The 27,219-nt window shown below is 45.2% G+C and overlaps 1 protein-coding gene across 1 annotated transcript; it reads left to right on the top strand.

The window, feature by feature from the left end:
- Window positions 1–6,950: 6,950 nt before the first annotated feature.
- On the top strand, window positions 6,951–27,108 carry si:dkey-174m14.3 (uncharacterized protein LOC563117 homolog). Its single transcript, XM_062411317.1, has 7 exons — window positions 6,951–7,125; window positions 15,200–15,404; window positions 18,042–18,203; window positions 19,198–19,264; window positions 20,712–20,819; window positions 21,224–21,304; window positions 24,318–27,108. Exons 2-7 carry the CDS (start codon window positions 15,307–15,309, stop codon window positions 25,728–25,730), a joined length of 1,929 nt encoding a protein of 642 aa, XP_062267301.1. The 5' UTR covers window positions 6,951–7,125; window positions 15,200–15,306; the 3' UTR covers window positions 25,731–27,108.
- The last annotated feature ends 111 nt before the right edge of the window (window positions 27,109–27,219 follow it).

Below are 27,219 nucleotides of genomic sequence, written 5' to 3'. Positions count from 1 at the left end.
GCCAGAGCGGATGGCATTTAGTCTTTTCTGCAGGCTTAGCAAGGGATGTAGAGCGTGGCCCCTGCAGCGGCAACGCAGCGACACAGGGAGCCAGCGAGGGGGAAGCAGGGTGCGACCACTGGGCAGGCAGGCATCGCCAATTATCTCCGTCTCTGTGCTGGTAGCAGGAATCCATTTCAGCACCATTACCTCTGGGCAGCCACGGACTGACAGTCTCCCCCATCAGGGCGATAGTTCTAAATTGGCTCCCACCCCTCTACACTTCCTGAGATTGAGAAGAGATTATTAAAGTCATTCATCATGGTGGAGGCCTGAGCCTTCCTGCAAGGTCCGGAAATGGTGAGAAACGGCAGCACATTGGCGAGAGCCTGGAGGAAAGATGAAGAAAAGGAGCGATGGAACAGAGAGGAAGTGATAAAGAGATATGTCTGGCTGGAGGCTCGGTGCTCCTCCCTGGTAGCAGACATGGGGGGGTCCGCTGGGGGTCCTGTGAGCTGGCTTGGTGTGCGGCCCCAAGCCTTGAAGAGCACATGCGCAGAGCTGGCCACCCTGTCGTGACTAAAACCCTACATATCGGATTCGCCGCTAATGATATCCCCGGAGACCATAACAGTCTGGCTCCCGCATGACCAGAAGCACCGTACAGTTTGTTATCCTCGTCTGATCCAGGTTGATTTCCTGGGGGAGGAAGGTAAAGGTAGGCCACGTTGAAGGTCTCCTGGTTTAGAGGTGCATTGTGGGAAAGACTGTTTTACATTGTCGCACACAGCACAATCCTTAAGTGGGCCGTTTGAATCTGAACCGAGTGGTCGCAGAGCCGCTGCTGAGCCGGCGGTTTGACGTCAGATCTCCTCTGCATCCTGGTTTGACTTTAAGGAGACTCCTGTGGCCCCGGGACGGCTTTGTGGCTTTTCGATTTCCGTCCAACCGCTGCCACTCAGTCGCCAGCCCGGATCTCTTACGCTCTACTCCCATGCACCAGCCGACAGAGGTGTTATCGATGCAGTTATGTAACCACCTGAATATTGATGAACGTCAGCGCTACAGTATGCCCATATGAATACACTGTTCAGTATGTGAACGCTGTCTCCACGATACAGATGGCATGCATATCAGTGGGTGGTTACATTTAGAATTAGGGCAAGACACAGTTGCAGCACAAAATGTGAAATGTGCAAGTAACATGTGCATAGAGAGGTGGAAAAGGGAAACAACACAATTGAGTATTACAAATACTTTCACGTCTTGGTTGGACGTGAGGTGAATAATATAAAATATGTTTTCTCGTCGAGCGCTAGATCGAGAGGATCAATACCAGGTATGGAGCTGTAGCAGGGAGGCAATTAGCTCAAGGGTTTTGTTGAGTAATGAATTCTGTGATCTCGTCAATATTGCTTATGAAAAAGCTCTAAGCTGTAGAGAGAGAAGCAGAAGAGAGTTTGTGATATTATTGACAAAGACGTAAAGACTGTAAACATCGGTTAAAACAACCTGAAGATTGTAGAATTCATAACGACGGTGTTCCAGTTGATAATATGTTCTTGCTTTTAGCGTTTAGTGTGGAGCCGGAGCCAGGAGGCACTGAGCTTAGTTTGGATGTAAGACTCAAAGCAAAAGAGACCCACATGTAGGCATTTCAACTGTTTGTGTTTATTTACTGTTTATTTTACGCAATAAATAATTTAGAAAAGATGTTTACGTTTTACCTAAAAAAAATTATTCTTACTTTTCATTTTTCAAACGCTATATATTTGGTTGTATTTGTGCTTAGGAATCATTGCCATTTAAAAAAAGAATACATAAATCGTCAAGATATTGTTACTCCCTATTATCGGTATCCTCTCCACTCCCAAAATTGTATTTCGGTTAATGTCTATTCTGAAGTAAAAAGTCTATTCTGTTGTTTCTTGTTTTGTTGGTCACAAACAACACATCATTGTGAAACCATTTCTCTTCTTAGGTCTTCTTTCACCAGAGCCCGACTTTCTGTTTCCCTCAGCTTCCAGTTTTAACAGACATGAGAGTGGTACGAGTTTTGTCATCTAACACTTAGCGAGGATAACAAAATAAGTGTGTTTTCGTTAGAAGAAAGAACAGAAAGGAAAAGAGAAAGTCTCCCTCCATTTTCAAACATGTCGGAGTCTTTCCATTAAGCCCCGCTCCTTTGTTTATGAGAGATATTGACGAGATCACCGTGATCCATATTTCAAAAAGCTCGTCCATTAGTCCGTGTGTCTGTGTGTCTGCTCAACGTGGGCTCTGTTGGATCAATCCACTTCTACAACCGCTGACCTGGAAAAAGCAGAAAAAAAGCTTTGGCTGCTCTGCTATCAATAGACAGTCTAATTACGAGCAGCACCTCGGAGTAAGCCCTGCTCAACTAGCAAAGACACTCGCTGTAGGACTGCATTCGAATTCCCTCTCATTAAAGCCCGACCTGAAGCTTCTGCAGATTAACCGCGGCGGTGATTTTCACTCTTGTTGACTTTTGCCTCAAAGTATCTGTTTTAATAAAAAGTTAGTAGGATGTTTGTAGGCAACTATTACAAAAACCGCTGATAATTTTACTGGAATTACAGAATTAGGAAGTCTCCATAATTCTCTGCATTAAACTTTAAGTGGTGGATGTCCTCCCTCATCTTAGCAGGGGTTTATCCTGGCACCGAAGGAGGCCATCTGTTCAGCCTAGAGTGAAAAGTGTTGGCCCTCTACTGGGTCACGCTTGTACAGTAATGACACAGGATTGGGGTAGAACTCCTTAAAATCAGAGCTTTCCACTAGACCATGCCAGTTGCAACAATTAAGGAGTCCATTAGCTAACACAGCCATGAAGACAGAACCCAAACCAATGGACGGGACAAGGCCGGCCATCACAGAAATACTGGGCCTCCTCTACAGCCCTAGGTTCCGTGTTTAATGGCGCTCAGGTCTGGCTGAAGGAGCTGATAGGCCTCGCTCCCAACCAGTCGTCCCCCAGCCAGCCATCCAGCAGTGAAGGCCCCGGGAGTGTGTGCAGCTGAAGCTCGGGCTCGACCAGCCTCCTGCACAGCTCCATCAAGAAACAGAGCCCGGGGAGCTTCTCAGGGCGATCAGAGAGGAGGCAGCGATCGTAACAAGCTGCATGCATCGCCAGAGAGAGGTGGGCTGTGTCAGGGGAGGGACTCAGGACAGATCCACGCGACCACTGTTTGCCTGTTGGAGGAAGAGATTGAAGCCAAACAGAAGTTTTTGCAGGTCCTGGATGAGGTGTATCCAACGTGCTCGACCCAAAAAGCCTGCAGGCATTTGGGAAACCGGTTTCTCCCTCCAGCTCCACCGACCCATACCCCGATCAGCCTGAGGAAAAGGTCCAAGCTGTGAGTCAGCGGAGCCCCAGGCCGGCCCGCTCAATGGCCCAGCAGCAGGGCTTTTTACTCAAGCAGAAGAAGCACCAAGAAGAGCAGACTCCCCCTGTCCTGACACAGAAAACCTATCTTGAGACGGACATTGACACGGTGAGGAGCAGTGGCGAGCAGCCAGAACCTGGAGATAGAGGCCGACACACTTCCACAGCTGGAGATAGGTGAGGAAACTGTGATTCCACCTCCTCCAGAGTTCTGCCAAGGGTTTAAGACGAGGAGTCCTTCTCCAGAGTTTTACCCTGACTTCAGCCGATACCCCCGCAGATCGTTCTCTCTGCCCAGGGGCGTCAACATGGTGAGTGATACAAATGGTCCCAGTCTCAATTCAAGCCAGGCGTCCGAACATATGTTGTGATTGGAGCGGATATTGTTTGTCACAGTCGGACCTGGTGTCAGAATAGATTTAGCTTAGGGTCATTTGAGGGAACTGTTCTAGATTCTTCCTTTCCTTTCCTGCTCTGTTATTAAGAGATATTGGGGGGAAAAAAGAGGCAAGACAAGTTTGGGGTTTAGATTTAGTCCATGTTTTAGAAACACACACAGGAAATACATTCAACGTATAGAAATATAGACAATAGAAATTATGGCAAACCTCTAGCTGTCTGCTGCGTCCCAAAAAAACAATGCAACCGGTGGTTTCTCCAGAAGTGTAAAAGTCACAGGAGGACATGGTTGAAGGCTCAATTAGTCGTTACCGCCTCAATAATGAATGCATTCACCACAAGTAGTAGATTATTACTATAGGTCTTTCTCCCTGGACATTGTGAAGCATCTCTGAACGACTGATTCCACGTCCTTGCGCACAACACACCTGACAAAACAGACCCGTCCCACATCTCCACAAATCGGAACCGCCGCCATTTAATAATGAAGGAGAAAATCCCGTTGCCTTAATTTATTGTCTGATTAGAATTCAGCCATTGCCGTCACCTTAGCAACTGCTTGAAAAAAAAGGTGGGTGGTGTGGGTTTCCGAGAGCCAAGGCATGTGAGGCTGTTGGTGTTCATCGCAGTCTAGTGTGTGAGAGTCTGGTTGTGTGTGTGTGTTTGTGAAGTTTCATCTCCTCACACAAGTCCTTGCAGTAACAAAACATTCTTCACAGGCACACGACCTTCTGCTGTGCTCTCGCCGAAGACGCAAACTCAAAGACCAGGGGCAGATCTACGATTTTTCTAAACCTGGGGTCACAATTTACACAGAGGGGTCAATTATAATGGCCAGCGTGCATGAACAAGTGCTGATTAAAGTGCATTTTTAAGTAACCCTACTCTTAGCTCTATTATTTTGTGTCTAGTTCGAGCACATTGAGTTCTTTATTAAAGCTTAGAAAATACAAATTCTTAACAAATTGTCCTTTTTACTGTTAGTATCAGTAAGTAAGTTGTATTTTTCAACCCGTTGAGACTGAAGGTGATGCATAAAAGCTCACTCTTAAACCTCAGCGTTGACAATGACCTAAAACCTGAGGGTTGACAGAATGCCAATGTTTACGAAAACCTTTAATTCCTGAAAATGTTTTGTTGGCTTAAACGTGTCTTTTATTGTAAATCGTTGCCTTCTCCTTAAACTTTTGGAACATTTAAAAAAAAGACAATACAGCCAGCAAACTTGCAGGGATACCCCCCTTCCTCCTCTTCCTCCTCTTCCTCCTCCAACCTGTCTATCAAAGGACTGAGCCTTGGTCAGTGGGACAGCAGTAACATCGTCAGGTTCTGAATCTTCATCGTTATTTCCATTGTCGTTTTCATAAGTGAAACGCTGCTGTGCTCTGCTTCAACATCGCTCCCCTCGCTCAGATCGTCAGCCATTGTCTGAAACACTACTTTAAAAACTGGTATACGGGCTAAACTACATTTCCCATAATGCATTTCACCTCTCCCGATGTATTTCAGCAGTCACATGTCTGGAAAGTGATGACGTCGTGAATAAACGTGTCTTTAAGGGTAGAAACACGCAGAAACACGCGCTTAGAGATAAATACACTCAAAAATTGCATCAGGACTTAATTGGACTACTGCTGCAACAGGAAATAGACACTTCAGGGGCCAATCAGATTTCACCGCTGCTGGCTCCGCCCCTGAATACATTTTCAGTCTTAAATAAAGATATTTGTTCGACACACTGACTAACCCGACTCTGAAGATCAATCGCCTCCCCCATTAGCAGTTCCCCATAACAGATGGGCTAACCCGACTTTTTTTCCCGCCTTTTCCAAATCACGAAACACGCTAGCACAGCCGCGCGGACGCCACGCTCCGTCAGGCCTGCACCCTGAACCTGAACGAAGAGGAGGATTCTGGGGGAATATTCTCAAAATGATGCATAATTCATTGCGTTCAGAAAGAGGGCCAGCAGCAGACTGGGATATTCAAAAAAACGTATTCTCCCAAACAGCTTGGGACTTGAGATGTAAGATTCAACAGATTGAACCACCTGTTCCCCCTCACCTCCCCCACTCTCTCCTACAGCTCCCCTCCCCTCTTCCCTTTTCTCACCCTCCATTTCCTCTTCCTCCGTCCCTTCTCTCACCCTCCTCTTCCTCTTCCTCCGTCCCTTCTCTCACCCTCCTCTCCCTCTTCCTCCTCCTCCTACTCTTTTTCGATCCAGCACCTCGACTGGGATATCGAGTTCGGTTATATCCCTCACGGGGGGGGGGGGGGGGGGGGGCTTTCCATTTATCTGCAGTCTGGCTGCAATGGAGGTATTCCGCTTCCCTCCCTCCCTCCCCCCTCCCTGCTTCATTTCTCACCCCTCTCCTCTCACACTATGATATGATTGTTCTCTTCTCACCTCGAGTGTAACTGTAGATGTAGACAGCCGGGATGCAGTCTGATGAGCGTTGCACAGGCTTGCTCACGAACACGAGAGGAAGGGAAGGGGTGGGGGGAGTAGGGAGCGAATCAGGGAGAGAGAGAGAGAGAGAGAGAGAGAGAGAGAGAGAGAGAGAGAGAGAGAGAGAGAGAGAGAGAGAGAGGGAACATAAACAAAAACAGAGGGAAACGGAGACTGTGCCTGCTGAATATGTATGTTTCATTTCTTGTTTTCCAATGAGTGTGTGTGTGTGTGTGTGTGTGTGTGTGTGTGTGTGTGTGTGTGTGTTTGTTTGTGTGTGTGTTGCAGTGAGTCTCTACTTGACGTCTCCCGGGTCAGTTTGACGGGTCCCATCCACTAACATGTTGTCATTTTTTTTTAAGGTCCCTGAAAAAGAGATGAACAACACAGACGCTATCAGGTGAGCCTCTCTCTCTTTCCCTCTCCCCACTCTCTCCATCCCTCTCTCTCTGTGCACATATCTTCCAGCGTTCCATCATCACGCCCCCGCGTTCTCCCTGTCTTCTTCCTTTAAGCTTCTTCCCTCCCACTCTTCCTCTCTCCTGTCTTTCTACTCTTGCACAATCTCTCTCCCTCACTCCCTCACTCCCTCTGCCCCCCCCCCCCCCCCCCACCCTCCTGGCTCAGCTGCTGATGCTGCTGGTGCTGCTGGTGCTGATGCTGGAGTGGCGTGGTTGTGCTGGAGGTGGCGACAGCAGCGTTGGTTGTGGGGTGGCGTCGTTGGAGTGCATGTGTTGGGGTTTCTCTGAGCTTTAAGGGGGAGTGAGCCAATCCAGATAGCACACAGACGAAAGAGGGGTTTTCTCCCGCTTCCCCCGTGAGGTTGCAGGGAGCAGGACGTTTTTTGTTTTTTTTGAAACCTCTCCAGGATGAAGCTCTGCGTGCGTGGAAGGTATTGCAATCTTTGATTTGGATTACAAAGCTGCCTTGATTTTGTCTCTGCCTCTCTGTGTGTGACTGTGTGCTCATCTGTATGTGATGTGGCTGCACTCGCACTGTCAGTCCATGCTCTCTGTGCACTAATGCAGCGCTATGGGAGGAAGGAGCTGCTTTTGCTGATACTTTGTCGAAGATTTGAAAAAAATGTGTTTTTTCTTCGGTGGCAGGAAACCTCTCTGCATGAAAAAGCACCGCAGTGTGTTTGCGTGGCGTTACACGAAAAAGCTTCATCTCTCAGGGATCAATCAATAAGGCTTTTTAAAAATCACTCTTCAGTACATTACTGTTGCAACACATATACACCTCTGCATGCTTTATGGACTGTCACCTGTCGGAATGCACCTCTAACAATAACTCACAATTTTTCACTGTTTTACCAATATATGAATAACTGATTGCAGCTGTATTAAGTGATTTTTTTGTATGTGTATTTGTTTTGTGCATTTTTTTAGTTCTAAATTGTTCAAGATATAACACAGCTGATGCTTTCAGTCGCCTGCACAAACGCATTTTTAATGAGCTCATTACAAAAATTGCAAGCGCTTCCCCACTTTTCTGATTAAAGTTGCATTACACGGGAAATCGAGGCGGCGAGGCGAACATTGCTCTCCAGCTCTTCTTCTTCTTCTTCTTCTTCTTCCGAGTTCCTCATTGTGCTACCGTAGATTTTAATTGGTACATATTACTAATGGGCCATTATTAATCTGGCACGGAAACAGATCCCGCGCTTCCTCTCGTTTGTGTTTGATTACTGACGGGTTTTTCTTATTATTCCTAACACCATGATTTCAGGCAGATTAGAGTTTAAAAGCCGTTTACCCGGCGGATGAGGGGTGATTAATGTGACGGGGGTGTTTCTCAATACGAGGCATAAATTGTCCTCACCTCTGTGTCACAGCTTTAATTGAATTATAGCAGCTCTGTCGAGATGAGAGAGAGAGGGGTGGGGGCGGGGGGGCTTTTTTCTCCTTGCTTTTTGCTTAAGAGGAAACAAGTTCGCCTGTGGCCTCAGTGAGGGGGTTAAACAGGAAGCTGCCTCCACCTGAGAGCCTGACCTTACATCCCAGCCACCCCCACCCCTCATCTCCGAGACGCCTTCCAGACTCAATGATGAAATGTCCTGAAATCTCTCGTCTCTTTCTGTCTCACGCTCTCTCCCTCTCCTCGCTTCCCTGTCCCTCCCTTGGCCGGGCTCCTGCGTCGGGGGCCCTGTGGCAGAGATAGAGATGCAAATTCTAACATGGAGACACGTCAGAGCGTCGGAGCTTACACAGCCGAGCAGAGCAGAGCAGATCTCGCTCCTTTAAAGTTTTTAAGAGTTTTCAAAGACAGAATATTCAGGCAAACAGCAAAAGATGATCTTCTGCTCGAACTAATTTGAAGTGTGTAATTCTAGAAATTAGATCGACACCAGTTGAGACTAACAAAAAAATGGGGCAGCTGCTTTTTGGGAATGAAACAAGGCAGAGCATATTCTCCTGCTCTCTGAAAGATGGATGACCCAACGTTGTCCTTGAGTTTCAAGAAAACACAGTTTGAATCAGGAGGAGTTTCCCTCGGAAATTACATTTTGCATTCATCCAACAGTCCCCTCATGAAACCAAATTTAAGTTCACTAGTGCTGGACTTTTATTTGGATCTTAACCAAATTAAATACACCAAACTTTCCACATTTTTGTCATAAAGAACCATGAATTATTCTCTGAGAAATGAGTTCTTTCCTGACGCTGACCCTGACCCAACAAACAAACAAACAAACGGACAGGGGGTGGAAACATAACCTCCTTGTCAGATGTGATCTTGAAGAAAGTGTTTTGTATTTGTTAAAAGTAATAATACTGTATATTTTTCATTTAATTTATTTATTTTGTATTTGTTCAGCTAAAAATATAATTACACTTTGCGCGGTTATGCCCAAAGCTGTTGAGGGGTGATGGACCAAGTAATGACATGATTAATAAAGGACTTAAGTATACACAAGTATTCAAACCGATCAAACACACACGTTCTGTCATTTCGCTTATGGATACTAAGCAGTAGCATTAAAACCTTTTGTGTCATCATGGGTGAATCAGGACTTTTATCCGAGATGAAGTGGTGATGAATGAGAGAGACATGTATTAGTATGGAAGTGCTGTGGGAAAGTGGCTGGTCTGAAGAGGCTAGAAGTTAGTTTTAATCTGCCTAAGTGGACAGTGTTGGTGTAACAGACTGATGCTCTCATCTCTCCTCTGTGGATCGCTCGGCCGGCCCCTCTCTCCCACTCTGTCTCCAGGCCTCTGTCTCCTGGAGCACTGATAGCTCCTCTGGGGGTCGTTAAGCGTATTTTATCTTAACCCCTGCTAGGACCTCAACAACCCCATTACTCCTCCTCCCCTCTGCCCTCTTCAGCACCAGAGGTCCGACACATGCAGGTCGGATTTATTCCTCGTGAAGAAGAAGCAGTCGACCGTATAAATGTCTGAAGGGCTTCACTGCATAACTCAATTTTTTGGCCATTTGACTCGAATTGAAGCTTTTACACAGAAGTTCACAGGATGTGTTGAGTCAGGGCCGTGATGCTTCTTCTGCACTGTAGCCAGCATGAAGACTGAAAACAATGGGAAACTCTACAGTGTGGTGCTGTTTAAAGATAAATAATCAGTCTACCTGAACCTCTAAGGCCCAGTATTTAGATGTTCAATATGAATTCTTATTTCTTTTTGCTTGATTCGTACAAAAAGGTCTACAAGAAACTATAAAAAAACACACAATTGACTTTCTGTTTCTGCACTCATGCCTGTATGCTCAACATGAAGCTAGTGAGCATAGCATATCCCTGTAAAACTCCTGCTCCTCGTTTTTAAACACTGCTCTGTGGATTTAGTTTTGACAGACCCAGACGAGCTGTTCGTGATCTTGTAGAACTCAAGAACAGACTGAGCGTATTTCCCAAGCTGTTGAACTTTTTTTTAAGCATTGAACCAAACATAAACCTTTTAAATATAAATCACAGTGGATGCTCAGTATCAAACTGGGAGAGGTTTTTTATTTCCCCACAAATTAATGTTCTCCTGAAAATGTAGGTTGCTGTGCTGATCTCAAGCGGGAGGTCACAGATTACCAGTCCTTTTTTTAGCAACGCTACATTAATGGCGGTATGCGGTAAAGCTGTTAGTGCTACATTGCTTTCTATATTTTCCCTGCATAGTCTCTCTTTTTTATATAAAGCTCCATTCATGCATCCCCCTGAGTTGAGGCTTTTTAGGAAGCCTCTTGAGAGTCATGGATGGACCAGTGAGTACATCAGAGCAGCCGCCCGTGTTTAAGAGCGTGAGGCGAAACACTTACGGACGCACACGCTCACAAACAACAACACTACCCCGCCAACAGGGGACCGTTGCACTTCGCCAAGTGTGGACTATAAGTATTACAATCCTGTAATGGGGCGACTTGCAGCCCTGTCTAAGAGGGGACCTCATCTGGAAACCTGACTCTTGCATCAAGAGAACAACAACTCCCATGATCCCACGCTGCTTCACGATGTCATGAAACTAAGTCTTAAAATTATATAGTTTTGCACGCTAATAATATATAACTTGAAATAGCAAAAATAACTATATATCGTGTATGTGTTTATATTAGCATCTATTGATGTGGGAGGCAAATATAATAATGACTACTGTTCTATTATGGATCTTTCAGTGCTTTAAACATTTTTAAACAATTACCTTAAATCAATTCATCTTAGTCAGAATATCTGAGGTGTGTCTCAAAAGGTTCAAACTAAATCCCTGAGCTAGTTAAAAAATAAAACATATTTCCAATATTGAGTCTTTTAAGTAGTATTTTAAAATCATTTTAGGAGATGGATTTTAAATTTCAGTGCAGTTTCTGGCGATTGAACCGAAGACCTCAAAACAATGTGTTCCTCTAATGCCATCCGCAATTGACCAGGAACACTCAAGCTTGGTTTCTTGTAGCGTTTGGCTTTTTCCTTTTGAAAATGGAAAATTCAATGAGCATCAGAATGATCCAACCTTTGACCTCAAAACTGACAAGTCCCTGAGCTGGTCGGGTCCATTTCAACAGCATTTATGTCTTTATGTCTTTACTGTGACTGCAGGACTTCAATATTCACTTAGCCTCTCAGAGAAATGGAACCTCAGAAGTGGTCCTCAGCAATGCTGAGCTAATTAGATGAAGAGTGTTTGCTTCATCTGAAGAGAATTTGATTATTTCCTTTGGGGCCTGTCCAAAGGAAAGATTGGGACGAGGTCATGGTGGCCAAGTGGAAAGGAACTGGAGTAACAGGATCATTCAGACATTTTAAGGTTGTGTGTTTGATCCGTTGGCAACTTGTTGTACTTTGAAGACCCAGCACCCACAGGGAGGATTAAAAGGCTTTGGAATAGAGTCCGACACCCAAAGTGAAGACTGATAAGTGCTCAGAGAAGAGCTCCCAGCGCAAAGCGGACTCGGTGGGTTCAGGCACTTGTGTTGTCTGGTTCGAATCCCACCCATTGTCGGAACCTGGAGCATCGAAACACAAGAGAGTGCCCGGGACTGTGTTTCTGTGCTGCCAGTGCCCATGCAGCCCGTTCTGTTATGTTTGTTGGGCAGCATGCAATTAAATCTATTTTACAGATGCGATCAAAAATAGTATCTGTGAATATGTTGTTGTGATACTTGCTCCAGCCTGCAGAGGCAGTGCTGAGTAAAAACTTCAACTCTCAAACATCTGCAGGTCCTCTCTTGGCTCAAAATAAAATGGACCTCGAAAATGTCCTCTCCATGGCTTAATTGTTTGTGAGTTTATAAGGTCTGTGTGTGTGTGTGTGTGTGTGTGTGTGTGTTTGTGTGCGTGTGTGTGTGTGTGTGTGTGTGTGTGCGCGTGTGTGTGTGTGTGTGTGTGTGTGTGTGAGTGTTTGTGTGTTAGTTACCTTACACAGATACATGGAAGCAGAGCAGTGCACTGCAGACCAGCAGATTTGCAGAGGTGGTTTCTTTTGTTGTGTCTAATCACTACCTGTCCATCTGAGCTCTACTTGTAAACAATATGTTGCGATGGTGGGCGGCGTGCTGTGTGTGTGCGTGTGTATGTCGGTGTGTGTGTTCTATTTTTAATGAGCTGAACCCTTTGGAAAGCTGCCTGTGCTTCTCCGTCCTGTCTCCTTTTGGTTGTGGCTGGAAAAAGACAAACATTGGCCTTATTTTTCTGTTAGAATGAGCCAAATATAAATGACTGCTCAGCCAACAAGTCATAAACCAAAGAAATGAGCCAAGTGAATTAAGGACAGAGGCCAGATTTGGGATTTTATCACCCTCTCACTTATGGAGAAACTAAGAAGCGAAATTAATTAAGAACCAGTGATATGTAACATACAATAATGAGAGGGTTTGGAAATGAGTTAAAGGTTTGAGTTTTAGTGAGTGAGCTTGGATTCTGGGTTGCGTTGAGTTTTGAAGCTATGGTTTTTAGGGGGGGGGGGGTAAACAATTGAAGTAAATGGCGACCACTTCTTCAAATGTAAAAGAACAGAAGAAAAACATAAAATGCCTACAAACTTCATAATACCTCGTAGTGTAATATCCAGGAGAAGTCGGTTGATGACACTTCCAACACGCAAACAAACGAAAATAAAACAACTATCTCCCGGTGAAGAAGTGGTATCATACTCGTAGAAGATTATCAGTCAAGCGTGTGTTGGTGGAGGTAGGAGAAGACCCTGGTGTCGGTGTGTTTTCAACCTCCAGCTGTGTTGTGCATGTGTGAAAAGCAAACTGGGTAAACTCTGCATCCAATTCTCCGGATTTTTTTCCAATAAGGTGGTTGAGTCATTCTGCACTTGTCATTGCGCTGAGTGACTGCTGCAGGTTAGCTGCCTTGTTAATCTGAAGGCACACAGGGCAGACCATCTTCTCTGCTTTCTATCCCTGCTGCTGCTGCTGCTGCTGGATGAGTCAGCCACTCGGGTTCCCCCGCTCTGATGCTGAGGTCTGGGCCTGTGATAAGGGCTTTTCCTGAGAGCCAATCTGTCTGCAAGGTGGATGCAGGAACCAGGAAGGCAGAAAGGGAGAAATGGATGGAGGCAGGGAAGGGAGAGAGGATTGAGCTGATTTTTAGTGAGGCGTAACACCCACTCTCTTTGCTTTTCCTCTCTAATTTGGTTTTCCCACTCCCCCTGTCTTTTGGCTAAAACGCAAACTACTAGCTGGTATCCTCTTCTTTTCCACCTCTTCCTTCCTCTCCTTTTTCATTGCTCCGAGTTCCTCTCAAATGTCAGCGTGACACGAGTGGGTGGCAGGCAGCGCCATCTGAACGAGTCCCGACTGTGGTTTTTGCTGCAGTGTGAGGATCGGAAGGAGAAGCAAGGGAAGGAGAGCGAGGGAGGAAGTGTGGTTTTGACACCTGCAGACGTATCGCTAAACTAAACAGTTCTTCTTTTCTTTTTTTCTACTTTAATGGGCGATAGTGTTCGGGGATTGAATGGGCAGTGCAGCTGCTGCAGCAATAACACACACATATAAATGACACAGACACGTGCAGCTACGCACTCATGCAAGAGCAAATAGACATGGAGACACATGTATTGGGCTCCATGTATAAAATCACACTTTTTTACAGGTCACGCAAAGACAAGCTCCCACCCACCTAACCTTGCACACATGCGTACATGCACACATCCAAAGCTGGTGTGCTATGAGTCACAGGGAAGCAGCTGGAGTGAAGGCTCCAGTGGCAGTGGTGAGCTGTCACCATCTGGAGGAGTACACGTCTCCTCTGCCTCCTCTGCCAACAGCATAAATCACCCCCCAACGACTGGGAGTCAGAGGATCATCACGTCTCTCTGTACGTCCGGTTTCTACATTCCGGTTCTCGGTGTTTGTCTTTCCGAGTGGACAGTCCGGTGCTCGGATTCAGAGCGGCTCTGATCAGGCTTTGATGTCGCACCATTGTTGTGGGGAGGGGTGGCGGGGGGGAGACATATTGAGAAAGGAAGCGACGTACGATGTATTGGTCTTGTCACATAGTTGTCATTGGGATCGGGTGGAGGTTTCAGCTAATGTGTTTGGACATGAAGGAGATGAAGATATCCCAAAAGGGATAAAATCTGAGATCTGCCTGTGACAAATTCCCTGCATTGACCGCCAGTGTTACGAAGTAGCTTTGTGTTAAAAAAGGATGTAATTGTGCGTGTAAAACTCAAAAATACATTTTATTTTATTTTAAAGGCCATAATAATATAGGTTCCCCATCAGCCTCTTATTGTTGGTGATGGGTTTCTACATTAAAGCTATTTTCTTTACTTCTGGTTTCCTCTGGGCTCTTCTGACTGATTTAATGTCTTGGAGTAATAACAGGTTTTTATGGGTATTAAAACCCGCCAGTTTATACCAATGTAGAATGCATGTTGAGGGAAACGGTTCAATCAGGTTTGTTTGAAAGCAGGGAACATTTCATTTAATCAGAATATTGGATATCGTGATTGTTGAACTTTAAATCTGAAGGACTGAGGCCAAAGTTTGACATTTAACACTGACGTCTGACTCTTTCATTTCCACTTCCTCTGTATCTTTGCAGGAAATAGCACAGCGGCTGTTGACCTTATTCAGAATAAGACATGATTTTGATTATAATGTTTGCACCAGTTGCTAATAGAATATCCCATTCATATTCCTGACTAAGCCTTGAATAGTTTATCAGAAAATACTGTTTTTATGGGGTTGAGTATTGGAATTTTGGTGTATTGGAATTTTGGCCCCCCCCAATAAAACCAGTATAAAATGTATTCCCAAAACGACATCAGCAATTGTTTAATTATGCATTGTACCATCCAGAAAGCTGCTAACCTTCAAAATGGGTTGTTAATCTGGATTTAGTTTGCTGCTGTTTCAACGTTTCTTTCCCTGCCAAAGACAAAACTGTGAGGAATTTTGAAGTGATGCAAAATATCTGGTAACATGAACATCGACTTGTCCTTCACACATCTTCCTCCCTTGAACCGCAGTTAATTGCCAACCTGTTCTTTTGCTTTGTCCGGCAGGGTCAACACAGGTAGAGCGCTCAGTAACTCCGCAGGCCAGACTTAAGTGGTTTCCTTTGGGAAACGAACACACATGCTGGCACCCTGTGGTCAACCCCTATAAACACATGAGAGGGAAGGAACACAGACAAACCATGAAAAAGATATACATTGGCAAAACCGCCTTAAAAGTCCCCCGAAATGGCGGCAAACATCCGAAGAAGAGGTAAGAGTGAACCTGTCAGACGCCGATCCATCCATCCGTGCTCGTTTGTGCCTGTTTGTCCGCTCATCCGCCCACGAGGCGTCCCCTCCCGTTTGCCCAGTGGCGCCCGGGCAGCCTCACCCCGCCTCCCTCTGGGCCCGGGAGTCACGCTGCCTCGTCATCTCATCTCGGCGGAGTGAAAGCACTCATTTCGTCTGAGTCAGCACAGGAGGTCACTAATGGGGGATTTTTCCTCCCTAGAGCTACTTCACGTAAAATCATCCTCCATCAAACAACAAACACCTGTATTCCCCTGCTAATGCCTGCCAATCAAAGGCAAGCAGGAGGTGAGGAGGTCTGGGGCTGCTGGGTAATGCGGCACTCAAATGCCATCCAGTCCGTGGAGACGAACATTGAATCGCTTTGTGTTTCTCACTCACTGACTTGATTGTAGATGCTGCGGCTCTCTGTGTAAACTGAGGCTCAACAATAAACAACATTCATGGTGCGGAGTGAGTTCATGTTTTGACTTTTTGATTTGACTTTTTGAATTTAGTAGCATTTATGTTGAGTTAGTTGATTTAGTGGCGACTGAAAAAATAGTTCTTGGTGAAAAGCTGCTTGAGGCATAAATACTTAATTGTAATTGGTTGAGTGAAAAATAATACAAAGGACAAAAAGTCAGAAACGTAAGTTAGTTTGCTGGAAACCCTGGAAACATCCGATTGAGCCTGAGTGAGAATACAGAGGGAAAATGTCCGGGAAAAGGACAATAAGCCAGAGGGTGTGTTCATGGCGTTTCTGACATTTGACGGACACAAAACAGAAAAGAGCAAAAACAATTTAAACATCTCAGGAGGAAAAATAGGCGCCATACACATAGAACACGCTGGCGAGGAAAGGCTTGTGAATCGGTCCGACTCTGACAACCTCCTGCTGTGTCTTTCATACGCGAGAGACAAACTCCAGATAATATCTACACCCAATTCTCTGGACTTTTTCCAGAGTTCATGCATTAAAACAGCTTTGGAGAGAATAGAGGTTCCTATAAGACCTCTTACTCTGATTGTGCGCTGTGGCCTGTTTCCTAACGTTTCTGTTCCCCATGAAAACCACCATTTCATAACCCAAAGTGAAATGAGTTGCCCAAACTTAATCCTGCACCGTGTAGTTTGTCACATTGAGAACACAAGCGATTAAAAAACAAAACAAATGGCCTAATTTGTCGTCTTGCAGGAGGACTTGCTGCCAAAAGAGTTGTTTTTTTCACTGGCAGTCAACGATATTACAAACAACTGAGTTTTTTTTTTGCATCTAAAGCAGCTTAGTTTCTGAGAAATAAACATATCTCATCATTTTCTGCATCTTCAAGTTAATTTATGAATATACTTGTGACCAAACAAACCTCATGTTAGCAACAGACGCAAGAGCAAAACGTGGCTAATCCATTATATCCACCGGGGAGAGTGAACGTTAACATGTAAAATCATATTTCAATTGTTTGTGTGACTCACTGAGATTAATAATCCAGTTTAACTGATTTACACGACCACATTTTTTAAATCTAAAACCTCCAGATATCCACAGAGAAATGGTTCCACTGGTAATATTTAGTCTAACAAGCCGTAGTTCTGTATAAAATGTGGGCGGACCCAGTCTACCACTCATTCCCCTGATTGCTTTAAAGATGACCCTGCGTGTTAATTAGATGGAAAGTGGATGACACCCCCACTTAGTCTGGAAGATGCACCGAAACGAACTCGCACCTGAATTCCGTCTCCGTCTCCCCGCCCCGCCTCCCCCCCACCCACCACCCACCACCACCACCACCACCGTCGGCTGCATCTGTAATCTCGTTAAAAGAGACAAAAAGAGGAAGTGAAAAGAGCAAGGTGACCACATCTCCATCCGCTCTTCCCCTGCTATCTGCTAGCTGGCGGCAGATAGAGTCATTACCCTCCTTCCTCCCATCTGTCCGTCAATACAGGGTCCATTAGGCCCGGCCGTGCACACTCAGATACATCACGGCCGGCAGACATTTCCCTCTTCTCCCACTCACACTTGCCCTTTTATTAGATTGAAGCCCAGGTAATGCACCATGCTTTAAAAATAGTCATCATTGTGCTGTCTCGCTGAATTACATGTGGGGGGGGGGGGTGTGGAGGGGGGGGTATCGCTGCTCCGTAAATCTGAGCCTTCACAGTCCATTCATGTGATGTATTAGAGTTCATTGGCTCATATTTCATCGCAGATTACACCATCCATTTTTTTCTCTCCTCCGTCCGTGGGGCCAATCTCACTGATGATTGGGTTTTCTGTGTGATGTGCTGCGTGGCTTTAATACAGAAGAGAGAGAGAGAGCCCTGGACCCTCGCCCGGATTCTTAATTAGAGATCTGTGTTTTGGTCTCATGCTTTCTTCATACAAAGCACTTTCACACACAACTTTTCTGCTTTCATCGCCCCCTCATGATGTTCTCATCACTTCTGCACGGCCATTCAGGGGCGCATTAAAAAGATATATGGACCCTTATAAGTCCATTTAGATAAGGATATGCCCAGGTTACAGGCTCGTCTCCCTCACCATATGCCCTAAGAACAAGCATCTGCTGTGTGCGTGTGTGTGTCTGTGTGTGTCTGTGTGTCTGTGTGTGCACAGCTCGTTGCTGGAGCAGAAGGAGGACCTACGGAAGAGGCTGTCCTACACGACGCACAAGCTGGAGCTGCTGCAGAGCGAGTTCGACTCCACGCGGCAGTACCTGGAGACGGAGCTGCGCCGGGCACAGGAGGAGCTGGACAAGTTCACCGACAAACTGCGCAGGTCGGCCCAAAACACACTGTTCAACACTTCACTCATGAAAATGAACCAAAAGCACAAAACGAAATAGAAGACTCAGGCGAGTGCCAAGGCCCAACAATCCCAATATGAAACCATACTTGGATTCACTAGATCTGGATCTTTATTTGGATCCATAAACTGCACATACTTATAGATATCAGTCCCCTAAATATGCCTGATTTGTTTCATGTAGGGAAATTGGTGGAAATGTCATAAAACACACAACATTCTGACAATGTTGAAGAAAGGGATCCTGGATCCGCCCCTGAGCTCGGATCTGTGCTGAAAGCTATTATTTGATAGACTTTTATTTTGTGTATCAAATCTCAACCACTGTACCTCAAGACCACAATCACGATGGCGCTTCAATGAAAAGTAAATAATAAATAAATAGTAAATTAGTTAAGTTTAAGTGCAAACTCCAACCACCATCCTAGAAACATCATCCACACAAATTTACGTTGTAGTTTTCTTGTCTCTTGCCTCTAGATGGCCCGGGGCCTCGTTAGGGTGTTTATGACAATGGTGCCTCCTGCAAACAGACAATCAGAGGATTTTGGTTTGTATCGTTCCTGTGGACTAATGTAATCAGCAGTTCCCAGAGGGGGGGGGGGGGGGGGGGGGGCTCTCTCAGCTCGAGGCCCCAGGTGATCACCTGGTTTGCCTCACTTGTTGCAAAGGCTCTGCCCAAACATTGTCCTGTACAGTATCTGCCTTACAAGACAAAATGAAAGGAACAAAGCATTCACTAAATCATCATATCAGCAGTGTGAGGTCACAGGAGCTGTAAACTGGAGCCACAGCCTGTGATTTATCTCATCGGTACACTGAGGTGGTTGTTCTCCTCTCGGGGAGGTCTCCAACTGTAACACTATACACAAGTACAGTGTGTGTGTGTGTGTGTGTGTGTGTGTGTGTGTGTGCGTGTACAAGCAGTTATCTGCGGATGAGCATTGTTGTTTATTGTGTCGTTTAGAATACAAAGCAGCTACTCAGCACTGCAGAACATCAACCAAGACCTGGAGGAAAAGATCCATAGAAATGTAAGTGTTTAAAGCCTCTGGGTGTGTGTGTGAGAGAGCGAGAGAGAGAGTGTGTGTAAGTGTGAGAGGGTGTGTGTGTGTGAGTGTGTGTGTCTGTTTAGAGAAAGAGTGTGTGTATGTGTGAGACTGTGTGTGTATTAATTCCAGTGCGTTTTCATAGACGTAGAAGAAAAAGAAGCATGTAAGCAAGTCAAGGGGTTATAGAGTTGCTACAGAGCCTATTTGAATATGAATGCCTCGCTGTTGGGGCCCCTGACGTTAATTATGGCTCATTACAATTGGCTGTCCTCCTTCCAGTGGCAGAGTGATAGCGAAGCCTTTGTTCCCCAGTGCAGTGCACCTCACTTCATTTTTCAGACATTGCTTTTGCCACTGGGAAGATACAATTAAGCCGGCTGCCTCAGAACAGGGCACGACCATCAGGTGTCTTGTGCTGAACAGACAGCTGAGGAACAAGTTCTCTGTTATTCCTCTAGATAATAATCACATCGGTCATTGTCCACGTGATGACAACGTGAGATGCCAGGTTCAGATAATAAGGAGTCTGAGGTCAAACGGCTTTATTCTGAGAATAATTTCTTTTTAATAACTGCCACCACTTTTTTTTCTTTTCTGTTCCACTGTTACTGATTAATCTCGCTTGTTCCTTCCTCGTGGGTGAGAGGTGATGAGTAAGTCTCTCTGTAATCGTGAAAGATTGTTTTCTCAAGAGGTGCCACAAACCCGTCTGACCCCGTGGCCCCGCTCAACCGCAGACAACGTAATTACAAGACAGATAAACGCGGTGATAGAGCGCCATAATATTTCCAAGGAGGGAAATTCTGAGTCTAAAGAGCTCACGGCGATGGGTTTAAAACCTTTTATTTACGATGAGAGAATTTGACGCCTGTGTAGTATTCAGAATTTTCAACACAAGTTGTAGCCGATGCACAGTTTAAAGAAAGACGGTCCTCTGATGTTTGGTGCAAACCGAAATTATGGACTTCTTGCTCTCTACAGTCTCTCATGTGAAACAGAATTGAGCCAAAACAGAAGAATATTCTCTGTTTGCTGTCACATTCAGATGTTTAACGAGTAGTTGAAGAAACATAAAATATAAGGATTTCAGGATTGTAGTTTTAGGATTAAAATGTCCCCCATTTCTTGTGAATTTTTTTGCATGCATTTTCATGAAATACCTGAGGTGTGTTTGAGGGAGTGGCAACTTTTATTTTTAGAATCTGGAACAGAAAAGTTGACAAAATGCTTCACTACAGTTACCAGACTTTTGGTTTTGTCCAGAGCCGACAATCAAAAATCTGCTCAGTATGTAAGAAAAATTAAAAACTGACCTGGTAAAATCGGTTTGTAAGTTCTGATGACTGTTTTCAGCTGTACACCGTTTGTAAATGTATTTCTATTTCAACGCTCGTTTTTATCTCTAAATCTCCTCTCCTGGTGGCGTCAGTCCCAGCACCATGATGACGAGAAGCGAGCTCTGAGCAGAGAGATCATCGTTCTCAACAACCACCTGATGGAGGCCAAGCTCACCATCGAGAAGCTGCAAGAGGACAACGTACGTGAGAGAACAGTGAAAAAAGATCTTTAGAGCAGACATGGTGACAGAGGGTGAAACAGAAAGTTTCTTGACTTAGGATGATTTCATTTAGCATTGCCTCAGTTGGTCACCTCAACCATTTTCAAACGTCATCACTTACTTTGTCTGTTATTGCTCTTTGACATGCTCCAGAAGCAAAAGCAACTAAACCGAGTATCACCATGGAAGCTACAGATCATGATCAGATGCTGTTTTATAGTAATTAACAGCCAGATTTAGTTTTACACTTCTGAGGAGGAAATGTAAGATTTTGTGGGAAGAAGTAAAAGTGACATCACTCCAGCGGAGACCAGAAAAACAATCAGCAGCGTTATTTTCGGACTCTCTTTTCTCGTCTTGTTGCTGACGTTGTTTCTCCACAGGATGTGTACAGAAAAGACTGTAACCTGGCGGCTCAGCTCCTCCAGTGCAACAATTCTCTCTACAGAGCCCAGCTCTCTGAGGTGAGTCTCTGTATGACTGTCAAATTTTATTTAATCTTTTATTCAGACTCAAATCAAAGAACAGCAGAGTCTGACTCTTGTTTGACCAGTTTCTTCGATTTTATTCAGAGTTCAGAGTTATTCAGTTTAAGAAGAAAATTCTCTCATCCAACAAATGCTCAACCCATTTTAGCCTCAAGCTTGTTGCCCCAAACTTTACACATTAACTCAAGACATTTCATACATAAGGAAAAAATCTTCATCTTTCAAAATAGTGGGATCTAGTAATATTTGGTAGAATGGCTGTGATTTGTGGGCGAGAAGAGGAGCTGTGAGTGAGGTGTTTCTCTTGCGGCGCTGAGTTGGATTTTGTCGGCTCATGACACGAGACGGGGGGGAAAAGTGCTGTCTCGACTAAACTTGAAGGTCATCTCATCCTCTGTGAAGCAGAGGAGATAAGAGACGAGAGTCTGCGGAGAGATGACGACTGCAGGTCACAGCAGGAAGGGCAGAGACTGAAGAAATAAGTGATTTTGTCCAGGGCAGAATAACCTCTGCCGAGTCCTGAGAGGTGGGAGTGAGACAAGGTTTTAAAAAGTTTGTAGCTGATATCATAGAGATTCGTCAGTAAGACATATACGCACTCATACAATAAATACAATAATATCACACTAAATAAATCCATATTAAAAAATGTATACATTTTAATATACACTTTGTATCTCCCAACCAGATATAGAAACTTTCTGCTGAACTAGCGCAGCATCGTTTGTAAACCTGCCTGTTTGAAATAAAAACTCAAAAGGTGTTTAGTTTGTTCAGTCTGGGCTACTGTAAAAAAACATGGCTGCCTCCATAGAGAGGACTTGCTCCTGATGTAAATATAAAGGGCTGATTCTATGGTAAAGAAAACGACAACTAGTATAATTAAGTTGAAACACGCTAGTGAAAACAGCAGTAATGTCATTTTATAAAAAAAATTCTGCCAATAAATTCCCTTTCACCTAAAACTTACACACTGAACCTTTAATGCTGATTGCAGTTCTCTTTCTGAAACTTACTGTGACCTGCAGTCATTAAGCCACGGCCAGTAGACCTGCTGCTGAAAGAGCTGGCGTGAACCAGGTGTTGTTGTGATGCCATGTAACGATCCACGTCTCTTCCGTTGATGAGTCACAGCCGCTGCTGTGGTCACCTGTTTATTAAAAGATTATAAAATATCGAACATAGCCTCGAGCCACATACAAAAAGAGGCTTGTGGAATGTGCTACTGGTATGAGCTGGAAGAAACTGTAGACAGTTGGATTTTCAATGGCAGAATGGTGCTGTCCTTTTAGATTATCCTTATTGCTGTATCACGATCTCACAATATTCAACCATGAATTCTCTTGGGCCACGAATTGTGAAGCAGAAAAGATGAACGTTTCATAAAAACACCGGAGCAGACAGACAGACAGACAGAGAATTCTGGAAAAATTACTAGATAGATCATTAATATTGAAAATTTTACAAAACTACAATATCAATCAAATTGTAAATACAGAGCGCTCCACGTCGGTTCCCTGCTTGTGCTTGTGAAAGGAGATTCATGTGTGTATTGATGAGCGTTGTAACACCAAGCCGGCTTGGCACCACTTTTTACTGCGTCAGCCCTGGGCCCTGTGCCTCGTCCATGTGACACGAGTAGATTTTAAAGCTGGCGCGGGTCCAAAAGGTAAAATAATGTAACCCCCCACGACCACCACCCAGCCACCACTGTTTTACCCATATAAGTGAATGGTAATGTCAATGCAAACTGCATTTGGTTAACGCATCTCCCCCCCCACACACACACACAAAGACAGCTCTCGCTGGCTCTAAGCGGTATAGGATCTGTTATGGAGTGAAAAACTGTTCCGCAGGCTCACTGCCAAACATAATAGAGGTCAGAGGTCATATATGCACTCAGTGTATGTCCGTCGTTCCGCTGCTCCTGTGGGTGGAGGCTAATCGAAAGCGTATTGATGAATGGTGCTGCAGCATTTTGAGGAGTGCAGTGGCTCTTCAGCGCCCACTGAGGTGCTTTGGTTGTTTGTTTTGCTGCAAAACAAGCACAGAAAAAGGGGGGGGGGGGGGGGGAAACGACCGGGCTCGAGTTTCTGAATGCCACATAAAAGCTAATCGTGATCCTGTTCAAAACAAATGTAAGAAATGTGTGGACTGTAATGAAGGGCCTTTTAGTTTGGTCCAAGTTGCGGTAGAACTGTTAAAAAAATGCATGCGTATATTCTCTGAGGAGTTTGTCTTTTCTCTATCGACTAAGTTATAATTAACTCTTCTCTTGTTGCCAATTAGGAACAAGTGACTAGATCCCTGTTGATGATCTGCTGCAGTTGGTTTAGTGCTGGTTGCTATGGAGAGGCACAGATTTGGATGAAGGTTTTTTTTTTTATTGAGAACTCAGAAGAAAGCTCAGAATAGAACAATGTCTTTCTTTCTTTCAAAGAGGGTGACTGAGCTCTCCTGAATTCTCGTTCAAATCATATCTCTTTGTTCTTGAGGATCTTGTCACTGAAGATTATCAGTTAATTTATTTTCCCCACCATGTTCACAAACACACATGCTGTGGTTATATAAATCACCCGCTGTACTATATGACATACTGATACACATAGCGCAGAATCTATAAGGAGGAGATTAAAGGAGACACAGAATGCTCATTGATAGGTTCATAGTTTGAATGTTTGTTATTAGTTGACATTAGTTGCTCTGATGTTCAGGAAACACTTTGCTCAGACTGTCCACTGCTGCAGCTCCTCTTTTCAGCCTCTGTCGGAAACAACTGGTTTTAGCTCCTGTCTCTTTAAGGCCCTCCCTCCTGATAAAGCCCCCGCTCCTGATAAATGCTCTGATTGGCCGTGTGCATTACCCACAGGGTCTCCAAACCAACCAATGAGAATAAGGTGTTCACATTATCATATAAGAATTAGCCATCATTTATAACAATACTTTAAACATATATTTCCCTGCCCTTCTCTTTTCTCTGACATTCCAGCTGCCTGCGGATTTTCAGGAGCGCCTGACCATGCACGTGGAGGATTCTCCACTCTGTCACACCTATCCGGACACTGTCCCGGCCTCCCTCATTGCCCAAGTACTCGAGAAGCCAGACGAGGCCTGTTGCAGCAGCCAGGTGTCCCGTTCTCCAAGTCCCCAAGCCCAAGAACAAGCTTTTATTTTGGAGAGCTTGGGCCCAGGAGCGCGTCTGGGGCTCCGCGCCGCCTACAAATCTGACCTTTACGCCAGCGACACGGCCCTGTACTGCCCCGATGACCGGCACCGTGAGCGGAGGCCCAGCATGGATCTCCACGGTCAGAGGAAGCTTCTGTATGGGCCGCAAAACTCAACCGACAGCAATCCAGAGGAGGGGTCTGTCGGGTTGAGGGCCGGTTTCTCCCAGGACCACTTTGCAAAGTTCCAAGCCACACTGCGTGGAGGGTCGAGCTCCTACTCCAGCTTCAGTGGAGGGGGATCTGAGGACAAAGGAAACGGTCCTCCCAGCAGTGTAGCTTCCTCCCCTCGACACCATTCCCTCTACATGGAGTGGAGAGATGCAGGGGACTATGAGAGAAAGAGTGACTCATCCTGGGAGAGAGACAGTCCAAGAGGCTTCGTCAACGCTCATCCCTTCCAGCAGCCGGAGCTGAGCCACCACCAGAACGGCAGCTCGCCCGTCTACAGCCGCACCATGTCCTCCTGTTTCAGTGAGCCCTACGAGCCGCTCCCTCCCTCCTCGTCCCCAAGTGTAGCCTACGGAGACAGTCGTCGAGGCAGTACCTTAGCCCCCGAGGAAGATGAGCTGATTGGTCGATGGAGACAACTTAGCGTGGAGGATTTAAGTGCCCACACATACCGCAGCCCGGGCCGGGCTTCACCCTACAGCTTCTCAGAGCAACACTTCTCTGTACGGCCCGCTAAGATTCGACTTGGGCCGCTCTACAGCAGCTTCCAGGAAGGGGCTGATCTTTATCATCAAGGAGCGGGCGCCATGGACCCTGAATGGGTGGCCGCCAGCCCCAGCCCCGAATGCAGCCCAGGGTTGCGGCAGGCACACAGCCAAGCCCACCTGTACCGAAGCGAGGACAGCCAGGAGTCAGAGCACAGCCTCTACCACTCAGGGAGCTCCAAAGACAGGGAGGGCAATGTGGCAGCTGGTGGCCAGGGCACGGATTACGTTGACCCCAGCCCCAACAGCTCCACCGAGTCTCTCCACCAGAGGTCCATGGAGATGGCTGCAGAGCTGCAGCATTACCAAGTGGAGATGCACAGCCTGCCAGCCCAGCCGAGCCAGTCGCCACCACCGGTTCCAGCCCCTCCTCCTCCGTACAAACAACAATTTGGCTCGCTGGGACTTTCCAGGAAGGACAGTCTGACCAAGGCCCAGCTCTATGGAACTCTTCTGAACTGAAGGACTTTTCCCCATCAGGTTCCTTCTTTGACAGGGTGTTAGACACAAAGCCCTGGTGTGCACCTTCTGGTAGAGCAGAACCACTTTGGCAGAAAATGGTTTGAATAAAAACCCAGAGTTAAATAACTCAGCACCAAGAACCTGTTACTATTGCTGGTTATTGAAAAGCTTGTGGATTGTGACAAATGCACCACGACTGTCCAGAGCAGGTATAGTGACATAGTCATGTGAGGAGGTGGAATTGGGCCGACTTGAGAAGTGGAGCTCAAGCAGCACTTACATTTGTATTGTTATGTATTTCAATTTACACATGTATAAATATATACTTGTAACTACAAATTGAGTGATATATTTTGTATGTGGTCGTTAGCAAGAGATACATCCAAAAACAATCCAACAAATCTTGATGAACCTGGAACTTGTACATAAATTGAAAAAACTGCCAATTCTATATTTGAAAACTCAGAGAGGTACATTAAGTGACAATTGACTTATAGATTAGTTTCAGTCATTTTTTTTAATCGACTGAAACGGCGTTGGCCTTGTGAGGATTTAGATGTGAGTGTTAAACTTGAGAGAACAAATGAATCACTAAAATGAACAACACATTTAGTTTTCCTCTGTTGATTGACCCTGACAGTATTGATGAGTGTTATATTGTTATTGATGGAACGTATTGAGATCTGTCTGAACAGTCGGTATTACATTATTTCTGCTCTTCTATATTTCACGGAAAAGTTTTTCTTATTCCCCCATTCTACCTCAGATTTGGATGCCCCCCCCCCCATTAAGCCACTGTAAGTTTGTTTCTTTGACGACAATGCATGTTTATATATTTTGGTTGTTTTATTCACCTATTAAAGCACAAACTACACACATGAGCCCGGAGCCTTCCTTTGATGTTCGGGTGCTGCCGAGTGGGGCTTTGAATTGTGAGAGCCCAAGCGAGAGAAATCGTGTTCAAGCGTCGTCTGTGATCAGTTGTTTTTGAGATAATGACTCGTCTGCTCAGTGTAAAGTCGAGTGACTGAACTGAGCGGCAGACCCTTCATCACACGCATTGCTGCAGCCATGTGGTGCAAGCCCGCTGAGTCACTGTATGAGGCCCTGCTTTATTACAGATTTGAATTTGGAAGTAGGTTAGTGGAGAATGATTTGTTTTTGCCGAGATCAGCAAACTTAAAAGAGAGAGGAAGCTGATTTGTCGTCCCCAGATATGCATCGTCAAGAAATAGGACAGAGTGAGGAAATTAATCTTTATGATATTTGACACTCTGAAAAATAGAATAAAAGCAAATACCCCAGCACAGTATAGTATGGAGTATATTTGCCTTTAATATGTTTCACATTTAAAGCAACATTATGCTTCTTCTTTAAAATAGCAGCTCCTATCTAGAAAGTGGCCACTTTATGATATTCATGTTTTTAATTCTTTCAAGTGTTAAAAAACTGTTAAAAAAGTCAATCCCAAGTTTCAACTGTAACATTT

This window comes from Platichthys flesus, chromosome 18 (assembly GCF_949316205.1).
Source record: "Platichthys flesus chromosome 18, fPlaFle2.1, whole genome shotgun sequence".
Taxonomy (NCBI): domain Eukaryota; kingdom Metazoa; phylum Chordata; class Actinopteri; order Pleuronectiformes; family Pleuronectidae; genus Platichthys; species Platichthys flesus.
The sequence above is the reverse complement of the archived record's forward strand: the minus strand, read 5'-3'. Positions and strand labels throughout refer to the sequence as shown.